The 12,037-nt window shown below is 48.2% G+C and overlaps 1 protein-coding gene across 2 annotated transcripts in view; it reads left to right on the top strand.

Annotated features, from left to right (window-relative positions):
* DAB2IP (DAB2 interacting protein) overlaps nt 1-12,037 on the top strand; it is a 230,839-nt gene that overhangs the window by 64,550 nt on the left and 154,252 nt on the right. For both annotated transcript variants that reach the window (XM_060251744.1, XM_060251745.1), the window contains exon 3: nt 10,781-10,899. In XM_060251744.1, coding sequence (XP_060107727.1) covers nt 10,781-10,899 — 119 coding nt within the window. The remainder of the gene's footprint in view (nt 1-10,780; nt 10,900-12,037) is intronic.

Raw genomic sequence — 12,037 nt, 5'->3', positions numbered from 1 at the left:
ACAAGAGCAGCCTCACTCTGAGCCTTGTCCTGGGAGCCTTTATGGGAAGGGTCCTCAACCCTAATGAGCCTGTGATCCCTTTTAGGGTTGGCAGGTCTGACTCAGGAAATATCTGGGGACTTTGGGGGTGGAGCCAGGAGACTTTGGAGGTGGAGCCAGGAAGGTTGTGACAAGCACAATTAAACTCCAAAGGGAGTTCTGGCCACTGCATTTAAAGAGACCACACTCCTTTTAAATGCATTCCCTTCATTTAAAAAAATGGGGGATAGGGGCACCTTCTTTTGGGACTCATAGAATTGGACCCCTGGTCCAACCTTTTTGAAACTTGCAGGGTTTTTTAGGAGAGGCTCCAGATGCTATGCTGAAAATGTGGTGTCTCTACCTCAGAAAACAGTCCACCAGAGCCCCAGATACCAACGGATCAATTCTCCATTATACCTTATGGGGACCAGTCTCCATAGGATATAATGAAATGCCCAGAGGATATTGAAGCCCCTCCCCCACTTTCTGATAACCCTGAAGTGCGGGGAGAGTCTTCAAACCAGGGGATCCCTTGCCCCCAAGTAGGGTTTGACAAATTTGAGAGCATGTTGTAGATGTTCCACAAAATGGCTGCTATGGGAGACAAGACCAATTACAAAATGGCTGCCAGAGGGTAATTACAAAAGATTGGGCAGCTCCACGCCAAGGTGTGATGGGGCAATTGTTCTGGAATAGGTGCTCCCTGCAGACTCAAAAGTGATATCTCCTGGATTCTTCTACTCCAGTGAGGTGGAAGAAAACCAGTTCTGGCTTTTTGCTTTGTGGAAGAAACAAGTGGGCACCACAAAATGCATCAATGGGCACCATGGGATTAGTGCTTTATAAGGTCACCCAGTATCTACAGGCTGTGGATTCTAATGGCACAAGGAAGCTTACTTGGTTGGTCTCGCTTCCTTCATTCATTTTATCATATTTCTATCCTGTCCTCTCCTACAAGCAGGTTCAGAGTGGGTTACAACCAAATAAAACCATTAAAAACATAACAACATACTCACAAAACTAACACCAAATAGCAGAGTCCACAAGATGACAATTAGAGTTCAACAGGAACTTCTGCATGAATCCAGCATGAATGCCCAAGATGGACCAGAATATCAGGGGAGTCAGTGTACATAACCACTGTCATTAGCACAGTTAGTTAAATTCGTGCAAGCCCCAAGAAGTAAGTGGGGCAAGGTGGAACAGGGGAGGCTGATAGAAATTGCATACCCACTACCTTAACCAAAAGCCTGGTGGAACAGCTCCAATTTGCAGGTCCTGTGGAACTGTAATAAGTCCTGCAGGGGCCTGATCTCATTTGGGAGCATGTTCCATCAGGTCAGAGCCAGCGCTGAAAAAGCTCTGGCCATGGTTAAGGCAAAAGGGATGACTTTTGGGCCAGGGATCACCAGTAGATGTTGTTCTGAGGAGTGTCATGCCCTTCTGGGGACATATCAGGAGAGATGTTAATGTTTAATATGTTCATATTCTCACTTCAGCTGGTTGGTGGCGTATCAGGTACTCTCAGGTGGCTAGTTCCAGACCTTCTGTGTGCAGTTTCCCATCCTGTCCATCACTCAGAATCCATCACCTGAGCTGTTGCTTTGCCTTCTCCTTGTGTGTGTTTATATGTCCCTTACTGTCCCTGTTTCCTGGTGCCCTTTACAATTCCCATTGGCTCCCTGCCTGGAGGAAACACATTCCAAACCTGCACAAAACCCAAGCAAGACACCTGAGCTTTTTGCAGATTATTCTGTCAGGGAGAAAGGCAACAAGATGCTTGAAAGGGGCTGGTTTTTATTTTCTAGGTTAATGGAGCTCTGTGCCACCCTAGGTGGTTGATGGGAGAAGGCTGAACAATTTGATACTGAAAAGCTTGTGCCAGTATGCCTTCCTTCTCTGTGACTGGGAAAATTGACTGCTTTGTTCATGTGGTGCTATAAAAGGGCACAGCCTTGGGAGGGGTGTCTGCCTCAGGCCCAACTCCTGTGATGCTAAAGACAGACCAAGGAAAAGGGAAAAGAACAGGGAAGTGAATATAGCCAGCAAACCCACATTTCCTAATCTGAAAGCCTGACCCAGAACTAGGGTTGCCAGAATCCCCAGTGGAGGTGGAGAACCTCTGCCACTAGGCCCCACTGTCAGAGCCGGTATGTCCATTAGGCACCATGAGGCAGCTGCCTGGAGCACGGCTCTGGGGGGAGGACGCCAGTTAGGCCCTCCTGCCCTCCCTCTCCTCTGAGGCGAGAGAAATAGTGAGCTTGGCAGCGACTGCCACAGGGCTTCCAGCCTCAGCATGCTCACTCACTGCTGGCTTGCTGTCACTCCATCCCTCATGTCTGCGCTTCCAAGCACAAATGCGAGGGATGGAGAGCCGGTGTGTGCATGCACACATGCACTGAGCTCGGAAGCCCCGTGGCAGCTGCCATCGAGCTCGCCCTTGCCAAGGAGTCAAGGGGCAGTGGCGGCACCTTGCCTTGGGTACCAGCCTTGCACAAGCTCTTTAGCACCGGTGCTGCCCACCATGTCACCACCAATCAGCTGACCAGAGTGGTGGGCTTACCTGGAAAAAGAGGAGACCCAGTTGATGTTGCAGTGATGTGTCTATGTTACTTGTGATGTGACCCAAAAGTGATGTCATCAGGTCAGTGATGTTGGGGTGGCACTCTGGTATTTGGGCAAAAACTCTATGGTAGAAGCCAAATTTACCACAGAATTTTTTGCCAAAATACCAGAGCATCACCCCATGGCACTGAGTGATGATGTCACTTCCAGGTAACATCGGAAGTGACATACACATCACTGCAACATCAGTTAGCCTTTCTCCCACTCCCAGTAAACGCCCCCCCATTCCCTGCCATTTGCCAGAAGGGACCTGACATCCTTACCCAGAAGAACCTGTCCTGCTTTGAACAACTGGCATGAGGCAAGGTATTTGGATAGTCTAGTGTGGATAGCCTTTGTGGTGTAGTGGTTAGAGTGCCAGACTAGGATCAGAGAGACCCAGGGTCAAATCCCCATTATGCCGTGGAAGCTTCCTGGGTGACCTTGAGCCAGTCACATACTCTCAGCCTCACATACCTCCCAGCACAGAGGAGACGCAAAGGATGTCAGCCACTTTTGGTTCCCATTTGAAAGATTGGGTATAAGTGAAGTAATCCATGGTTTGGAGGGTCACCTGCCTGGCCTCCCTCAGGTCACCAGTTCAATACCTGCAACAGCTTCAAGTTTTTACAGTCTAATCCACGCCCCCCCCCCTTGCACCATGTGGCTGGTCTTGCATGCTGGAGACACTGAGAGGATTTTCCTGTGAGGGCATTTCCACATCAGGAGGTCCATTCATTGTACTTGGACCACACCACATGCAATCAAGGTGCAGGCAAGCTAGAAAATCTTCAGAGGCATGAGTCAGTATTGGAGAGGAGTCCCAATAGCCATCAGTCTGTGGCTTGAGGTGTCACGTAGAAAGCAAGTCTGAAGAAACTAAGCCAGTGGCTGGTGAATGTTGATGCCAAGGTATTAGTTCAAAGGGAGCTAGGCCATACCCAGCCTTTCTCAGTTATAGCTGCCAATTCTAGCTTGGGAAATTCCTGGAAATGTAGGAAGTGGTGCTTGGGGAGTTTGAGGAAGGAGCACAGCTGGGATGTGATGTACTCTAGGACTTTGGTTGTCTGTATGGTATACTGTAGAATCAAAGCTGCGATATTTCCCAGAGAAACTGATGGCTGTAGTTTGAAGAGCAGTTGTATTTCTAGGAGAACTCTAAGCCCCTACCTGGATGTTAACAACTCTCTCCTCAGTAAATGGATAATCATCATTTTCAAGTGAAACCAGACCCTCCTCAGCCCCTTTCTATGGTGGGAAGCAGTAATGTTGTGGTCTGGCTCCGGGTAAAAGAGGATGACTTTAGCCCCCTTCATGCACCTTACAATCCTCACAGTCACTCAAGGAGGAGAATTGTGCATGTGTGTGTGTGTGTGCGTATGTATTTATAACCAGAAAGTTTCTTATTCTAAAAAAATACTCCCATTCTTTCACTTGAAGTAACAGTGACACAGTTTTAAGAGACTGTTCTTTTTAAAAGGTCTTAGGGTGAGGTGAAGGAGTGGCTCCCAATGGGACAGTGTATACCTAGTCCCCGCCGTGCCTCCACCTGTAGAAAGGGAGATGTGGGAAGAGAAAAGAGCCAGGTCATCCTGAGCAAGACCAAGTGAGCGTGTGGCCAGTCCTGACATGGAATCTTTTACTGAGCAGCCTGGGTAGGTGGAGGCTGAGAAAGCCTGACTCTTCCCTATTGAAATATTTGGTTAAAATAGCAGAGTTTGCCCTATCATGGAAGCGTGATACTGAGTACAGTAAATAACTTTCCAAGAAGTATATTGCAAAAAAGGTAAACTTACATGTATTCAGGCCTCGGATTCAATGGGAGCTCACAGGAGCACAGCTCCTGAACCTTTCTGAGAGTTCCACCTTCCCACCTTGTCCACTGAATAGTAGGTGCAGCTGCATAACAATCCCTGGATGAGTTCCACCACATATTTTTCTACAAAATGACCCCTGCATGTATTCAAGTAGATCCAGTTCACATCCAGGTTGTGGTCAAAAGAAGAGAAAGAACATTCTCCCTCTTTACTTTGTGACTCCACCTCAACGGCTAATAAATCTGGCCCTGACTTTTGGTTTCCCCTGGTCTCTCTCCCCACAAAAAGCAACACAATCACACCTTTCACATAGGAACATACTTGCAATGCCTCATAGCACAGGTCACTGCTAGACCCACATTTCCTTTCTGCATCGCGGAAGAGTCTCTTCTGCCTTCCTTCTGTATCTTATTCTCTGCAGTGTTTTTCTTCTTTTTCTTCTGATTTATAAGAAAAGGCAGCACTTGTTCTTTTGGCTAAGGATGTGTTAAAAACACTAGTTATCTGGCAATGTGTTATCACAGTTCAGAAATAGGCCTTAGCACAGGGATGTGGAACTCATTTGAAGATCGGATCTGACATAAATGAGACCTTGTTGGGCTGGGCCATGTTGGGCCAGGTCATGTGTATTTAAGATTAGGTAGCAGAGATAAAAACTTTATAAAGAACACAAACACAATTAAATCCTTTTTAAAAAAAAAAAAAAAAAACCCTTAAAACATGCTTATAATGTTAGCACTCGTTGGTCTTAAAGGTGCTTTCTTCGTATTTCTCCCTTGGAATCCAGGGAGGCATTGTACCCTATAGAGCAAAGGAAGCTCTGGCTCTTTCCTTCCTTCCCCAGGGGTTTTGCTCTGAGGCTCCTGTGCAATTGACCAAGCCTTACAAAGCAAGCTGTTATGTAAAAGGAAGCAAGAGATAGGGAGAAGGAAGCAGATGACAGTTGCTTGGAGGCCTGATAGGAGCCCTCTGGGGGCCCGATTTGGCCCCTGGGCTGCATGTTTGACCCCCCTGCCTTAGCACCTTTAGGGTTTGCAAGGATAGGATGTGGCATTGCATGATGCCTTGTTGCTCATGTGCTGTATTTACATACCTGTGTGCTAGAGGCAAGATGCATGCATCTAGAAATGGCGCTTTTAGAGATTCCGGGAGGGAGCTGAACCCTTAAAGATAATGCAAGAAAGCAAATTTAAATGAGGCATTTGAAAAAGGCAAAAATAGGGACAGGGGCCAGAAAAGAAGGATTACACGGGGTAGGGAAGGGCAGGTTGCAAATGTTAGAAGGGGCAGACCATACTGTGGCATCAAGAAATGCCAAATAATGCTCTCTGAGATGCAAGGGATCCCAGGCATTTTTATACACCCCTGACAAATAAGCAAGAGAATATTTCTCAGTTGTGTGGCAACTGCATCAGTGCTGTCTGTGGCTCCCTACTCCCCACCCGGTCCCTTAGCAGAGTGATACAAATCGGCAAAGAGAGACCAAGTTGCTTAATTTGAACACCTAGGCTGTATGACTTGACTTTTCTTGGAACAAATCGCCACCAGTTTATCTCCATTCCAGGTAAAGCTTTTCTCAGACAGCTCTTAAAAGGCACAGGAGCAAGGTCAGAAGCCAGCTGGTGGTGACCCCCTAGCATGTATGTAGGAGGTAGTGTTTGTTCTGGGCGCAGGACTTACTAAGGAGAGGTCTTTAGGTGGATTCAAATATTGAGCAGCTAGGATTGCCAGGTCCATCTCAAGAAACCTCTGGGAAGTTTGGGGGTGGAGCGAGGAGCAAGGATGTGACAAACACAAATTGAACCTTTGCTGGTAATCACGTTTAAAGGGACCACATGCCTTTTAAATGCTTTCCCTCCATTTGGAAATAATGAAGCATAGGGGCACCTTCCTCTGGGGAACATAGAATTGGACCCCCTTGTCTAATATCTTTGAAACTTGGGGGGTGTTTTGAGGAGAGGCACTGGATGCTATGCTGAAAATTTGGTGCCTCTACCTCAAAAAACAGCCCCCCAGAGCCCCGGATAACAGTGGATCAATTCTCAGTTATATGGGAATCTGTCTCTATAGTGGAGTGCCCAGCAGACCCCCCCCCCCCACACACACACTTTCTGATTACCCTGAAGCAGGGGGAGGGTCTCCAAACCAGAGGATCCCCTGCTCCCAACTGGGGATTGGCAACTCTATGAGCAGCCCACCTGCCGCTCAGTAACAGTTTAGGACTGCCAGCCTCCAGGTGTGGCCTGGAGATCTCTCACTTTTACAACTGACCTCCAGCTGGCAGAGATCAGCTCCCTTGGAGAAATGGCTGCTTTGAAGGGTGGACTCTGTGGCATTGTACCCTGCCGAGGCCCTTCCCTTCCCCAAACCCCACCTTTTCCTAGATCCACTCCTCGGAGTCTCCAGGTAACCTGGCAACCCTAAACACACCCCACACCCTGCCTGCTGGGGAAGACAAGGATTAACAAATATATGTGGTATCACAAGGGTGGCAACCCTAAGTGGTGACATTTGTCTCCTAGGGTGAACCTGCACTCAGCCCCCAAGCTGGGCATGACAGCGTCTTTTTCTTGAATGCCTTGCTCCATGGTATCTTCTGTTTCTCTTGCTACTGCCCCTGCTGACTTCCCTGCTGGTTTGCAGTTTAGCTGTCTTTTGCAAAATGAATCCCAGCTCCCTTATAGGAAATACAATCGTGTTGTGTGAGAGAGAGCAAGTTCCTTAGTCAGTCTAAGGCAGAGAAATCTGCTGCTGAGATGGCAAGCTTTCGATTTGCAATGACAACCAACTGAGCAGCATTAAGAGCTGAACTTGTAAGAGAAGGGGCTATGGGCCAGCTTTGCTTTGTGCCATTGGTGGAATGCTGACTTTCATTTTGCAAAGTTGTCTTGTTTTCAAGCTCTGGCCACTGGGGGCCTCTAGGGTTCCTTGGAAAACGACTGGAGGGGTCTATTGATGATGGTGGACGAGCATCCTTGAAAGATGACTTGTCCATCACCCTCGTGGGTCTTGCTGAGAGACAGGGGAGCTGCAAAAGAGTGTTGGCTGCATTCTCAGGTCATAGCCACTACTCACCTGAAGAGGCCTTGCTGTCTGCTGGAATGAACCGAGATCATACCCTGGAATGTGACAGGCAGGAGTTTCTGCAGTGCAGAGGAATTCTTCACCTGGAGAGCCAGTTTGGTGTAGTGGTTAAGTGCATGAACTATTATCTGGGAGAACTGGGTTTGATTCCCCACTCCTCCACTTACACCTGCTGGAATGACCTTGGGTTAACCATAGCTCTCATAGGAGTTGTCCTTGAAAGGGCAGCTTCCGGGAGAGCTCTCTCAGCCCCACCCACCTCATAGGGTGTCTGTTGTGGGGGAAGAAGATAAAGGAGATTGTAAGCCACTCTGAGTCTGTGATTCAGAGAGAAGGGCGGGGTATAAATCTGCAATTCTTCTATAGCAGGTTATATGGTAGTACTTTTATGTAGCACCATCAGTGTGCATGGCACTTTATAGAGTACAAGGCTCTATTCTAAGGAGCATACAATCTAATACAATCTTTGCCATCGGAGGGGGGGAGAGGAGGTGAACAGGGAAGAATCTGCATCCATCCCAGTTGCACGTGCTTAGACTACATTTCAGTTGTGCTGAACGTTTCATAGAAAAGGTGGGGGATTTCATGAGGGATTTGAAGGAAGCAAAAGAGCATGGCTTGGGTGTTTCAGCATTGCTTCCACAGGGGAACAGTTTGCCATTGTGCACTCATTGCCACTGTGAACAGGAAAGGCACTCGTGGCAACAGAACATTCATACAAGGACGATATCCCCTGGTGCTTGCCACCCCCCTCCCCCAGTTGCTACAAAAATCTCACCAGTGGCAGGCCAGGAGGTGGGTGCAATAGGACACAGATGGGAGATAGTTCAGGATTTGGATGGGGAGAGTTAGAAACCCCCACCTGCCACCCATATGGGGGGTAAACCTGCTTTGACTCTGATCTTTCTGGAAAGATCAGAACTAACTAGGTTTGGGGGGCAATGGGGCAAACCAGGGGAAACTACAGATGGAGATGGAAGAACAATTGGAGCATGAGGACTTATAGATGCTCTGAAAAAAGTCTGTTTTGATTTGAAAGACAGGACAGAGCAAATCACCTATGGAAGTGGTTTGGGAGGTAGATCCAGACATAAGGAGCCCCAAAGGAAGAGGGTAGATTGGAGGAAGCAATATATGGCTGGTGGTGGTGGAACTGGAAGAACAACCATCAAGGCCAAGGTTAGATTGGGATGTGAGAGAAGGATGAGGAGTTTATATTAAAAGCAGCTGTCACTTAAAATACATGACTAGGTTGCCAAATAGAATCATAGAATCAAAGAGCTGGAAGGGTCATCTAGTCCAGGGGTCCCCAACCTTTTTGGCACCAGAAACCGGTTTTGTGGAAGACAATTTTTCCATGGAGGGAGGGGGGTCACTGGTTTCGGGATGGTACAATTGTGGTGTGGGGGTTAAGTGTGTGGACTCTTGTCTGGGAGAACCGGGTTTGATTCCCCACTCCTCCACTTGCAGCTGCTGGAATGGCCTTGGGTCAGCCATAGCTCTCACAGGAGTTGTCCTTGAAAGGGCAGCTTCTGCGGAGAGCTCTCTCAGCCCCACCCACTTCACAGGGTGTCTGTTGTAAGGAAGGAAGATAAAGGAGATTGTGAGCCACTCTGAGATTTGGAGTGGAGGGCAGGATACAAATCCAGTGTTGTTTTCTCCTTATTATTATTATTACTACATTGTAATATATAATGAAATAATTATACAACTCACAGCCCAGTTGCTAACAGGCCACAGATCGGTACTGGTCCATGGCCCAGGGGTTGGGGACTCCTTATCTATTCCAGTCCCTGCAGAATGTAGGCACTTGACAACAGCTACCTGCCACACCCCCTTCCTGACCTCTTTCTCATGATTCATAGAATTAGCATTGCTATCAGATGGCCCTCTAGCCTCTGCATAAAAACCTGTAAGGAAGCCCACCTTCTCCCAAGGATGCCTGTTCCACTCTGTTCTTCCTGATGTTTAGCTGAAAACTGTTTTGAATTTGTTTCAAAATTGGTTCTGGTCCGACTTTCTGGGCCAACAGAAAACAATTCTGCACCATTCTCTATGTGACAGCCCATAAAGTTCTTGAAGATGGTGATATCACTTCTCAACCGTCTCCTCTCGAGGCTATATATGCCCAGCTCCTTTAAACTTTCCTCATAAGGACTTGGTCTCCAGACCCCTCACCAGCTTCATTGCCCTCCTCTGGACATGTTCCAGCTTGTCTATATGCTTCTTAAAAGGGTAAAGGTAGTCCCCTGTGCAAGCACCAGTCATTTCCAACTCTGGGGTGATGTCGCATCATGACGTTTTCAGGGCAGACTTTTTGTGGGGTGGCTTGCCATTGCCTTCCCCACTCATTTACACTTTCCCCCCAGCAAGCTGGGTACTCATTTGACTGACCTTGGAAGGATGGAAGGCTGAGTCGATCTTGAGCTGGCTACCTGAATTCAACTTCTGCCAGGATCAAACTCAGGTCGTAAGCAGAGAGCTCGGACTGCAGTACTGCAGCTTTACCACTCTGCACCACAGGGCTCCTTCTTAAATAATCTCAAATATAATTCTCAAATATTGAGAATAATCTCAAATATATTCAAGACTTGAACTGTCTAATAATTTGCCCCTCCCAGTCTCTTTGCCCCATGTCTGAAACAGTGCTGCTGCCAAGCACCTGCGGAACACTGCCGTTCCCAGAATCCTTCAGGAAGCCATGATAGCAAAGAAGCTGGATTTAAGTTTGCAGAGTGGCTGTGCTAGTTATGAATTTGTGCACAACTGGTCTACAAGGATGTATTTGTCTACTGGTTTAGGGCAAAACAGGCAATGCTCCTGTCAGCTGCACAGTTGAGCGGGGATCTGCTCACCTTTCCATTGGAATGAGTTTTTCACCTTTGTGCTGGTGGTTGGTGGTCCCAAGTACCAGGCACAGCTTAACACGCCCCCCCAACTCCCCCCTCCCAAGCCCAGAGCCTTTCAGTGTGCCTGGGGTGGCAATAGATGAATCCTGTATTTCAGACAGTGATTTTTTTTTTAATATGAGCGGATGGTTGCCAGGGAAACAGAGGCTTAGGGGAGTCTCGCGCCGACGTAGCTTGCCGGCCTCTCCAAGCAGATGCTGGATGGCATCTTCGTGCCTTGGCAGAACGGCAGCGACGTCTGAAACTGAGGCGAGCCGGAGCCAGGAACTTGCCTGTCGCTGGGGTGTAGCTTTGGGGGCGTCGTCCGTGCCTGCTTGGTAACACCATCTCACTCTCGCCCCACAGGGGTTCCTGAGCCGCCGGCTGAAAGGCTCCATCAAAAGGACAAAGAGCCAGCCCAAGCTTGACAGAAACAGCAGCTTCCGGCACATTCTACCTGGCTTCAGAAACGTGGACAATGAGAGGTAAGGTGTCTGCATCTGGGTCAGAATGAGAGAATATTGATTTGACTGGGTTTTTTTTTTTAAAATGCCGGCATTGCCCTTCCTGGCATTCAGAGCAAAGGGCCTGGTGCGTGACAGGGGGGCAGTTCACTTAATTACAGCAATTGGCAGCTTCATTTTCTTTTTCTACGGAGCCTGCAATTGAAAGCTTTGAGGGTGTTTTTTTTTAAAAAAATCCAATGTGGTTTAGGAATCTGTTTGTCTGGGGGAGACAGGGGGTGGGGCTGCTAGTTCAATGATGTCCTCGGCTGGTGACCAGCTAGGGATCCGGTGCAGCCACTGAAATGGAGCAGAGTTGGGGACTGTCAGATGTTGCAGAATTCCCCTCTCTGGGATCTGCATTTGCGAATGACCCTGAGTGTCAACAACCAGCAGGTTCCTTGTCGGATTGGGCTCTCGTTTACTTCCCCCTTGGCCATGCTGATACAGAAGGTTTCTTTTGGCCAGGAGAAGGGTGTGTTGCACAGTAAGATGTGTAGGTAGATCCCGGGGATGCATTTCATATGTGGTGATGTGAGATGTGCCTGGAAGGGCATCTTTTATGTGCGCTTCATGGGGGAAAGGAAGCATTATCTGTCGCCAAAGGTATGTGTGTGCCTGCCACACCCACCCAAATATCTCTTTGATTTTTGAACTTGGGGAGCTGGAGTCAAGGACATCAGTTTGCTCGGAGAGATCCAATTTTCCAGATCTGGGAAGAGGAATGCCAGCTTTTTTTGGCTGTGATGCAAATATTTGCAGAGGGCAGCACAATAGCATTGTGTACCTTGTCAACATAATTCAGTTCCGATCCTTGAGAACTGTGCATGCCAAGCAGGGAGGTTTAATTAGCCAGAGTGCATTGAGTCAAGTCTTCCAACAAATGGTTTCAGGCATTGGTCTGGCATTTGCCTATGTGTGCCCCGTGGGGTTGGTTCATGTGTGTTTTTGGGGTGTCTTTTCAAGGTCTGAAGAGAGGGCAAGGGGTGTCAATGTGGGCAGTTGGGAAACTGCCCAGCGCAAAGAGCATTTGGTTACCTTGCTTTAAGCCTAGCCTGAAGCAGGGCTTCGGTGGGGAGGGAGAGGGGTGTCTAGCTGGTCAGTGCATTGTAATGCTTCC

The sequence above is a fragment of the Heteronotia binoei genome, chromosome 12 (genome assembly GCF_032191835.1).
Source record: "Heteronotia binoei isolate CCM8104 ecotype False Entrance Well chromosome 12, APGP_CSIRO_Hbin_v1, whole genome shotgun sequence".
Lineage (NCBI taxonomy): Eukaryota > Metazoa > Chordata > Lepidosauria > Squamata > Gekkonidae > Heteronotia > Heteronotia binoei.
The sequence above is the reverse complement of the archived record's forward strand: the minus strand, read 5'-3'. Positions and strand labels throughout refer to the sequence as shown.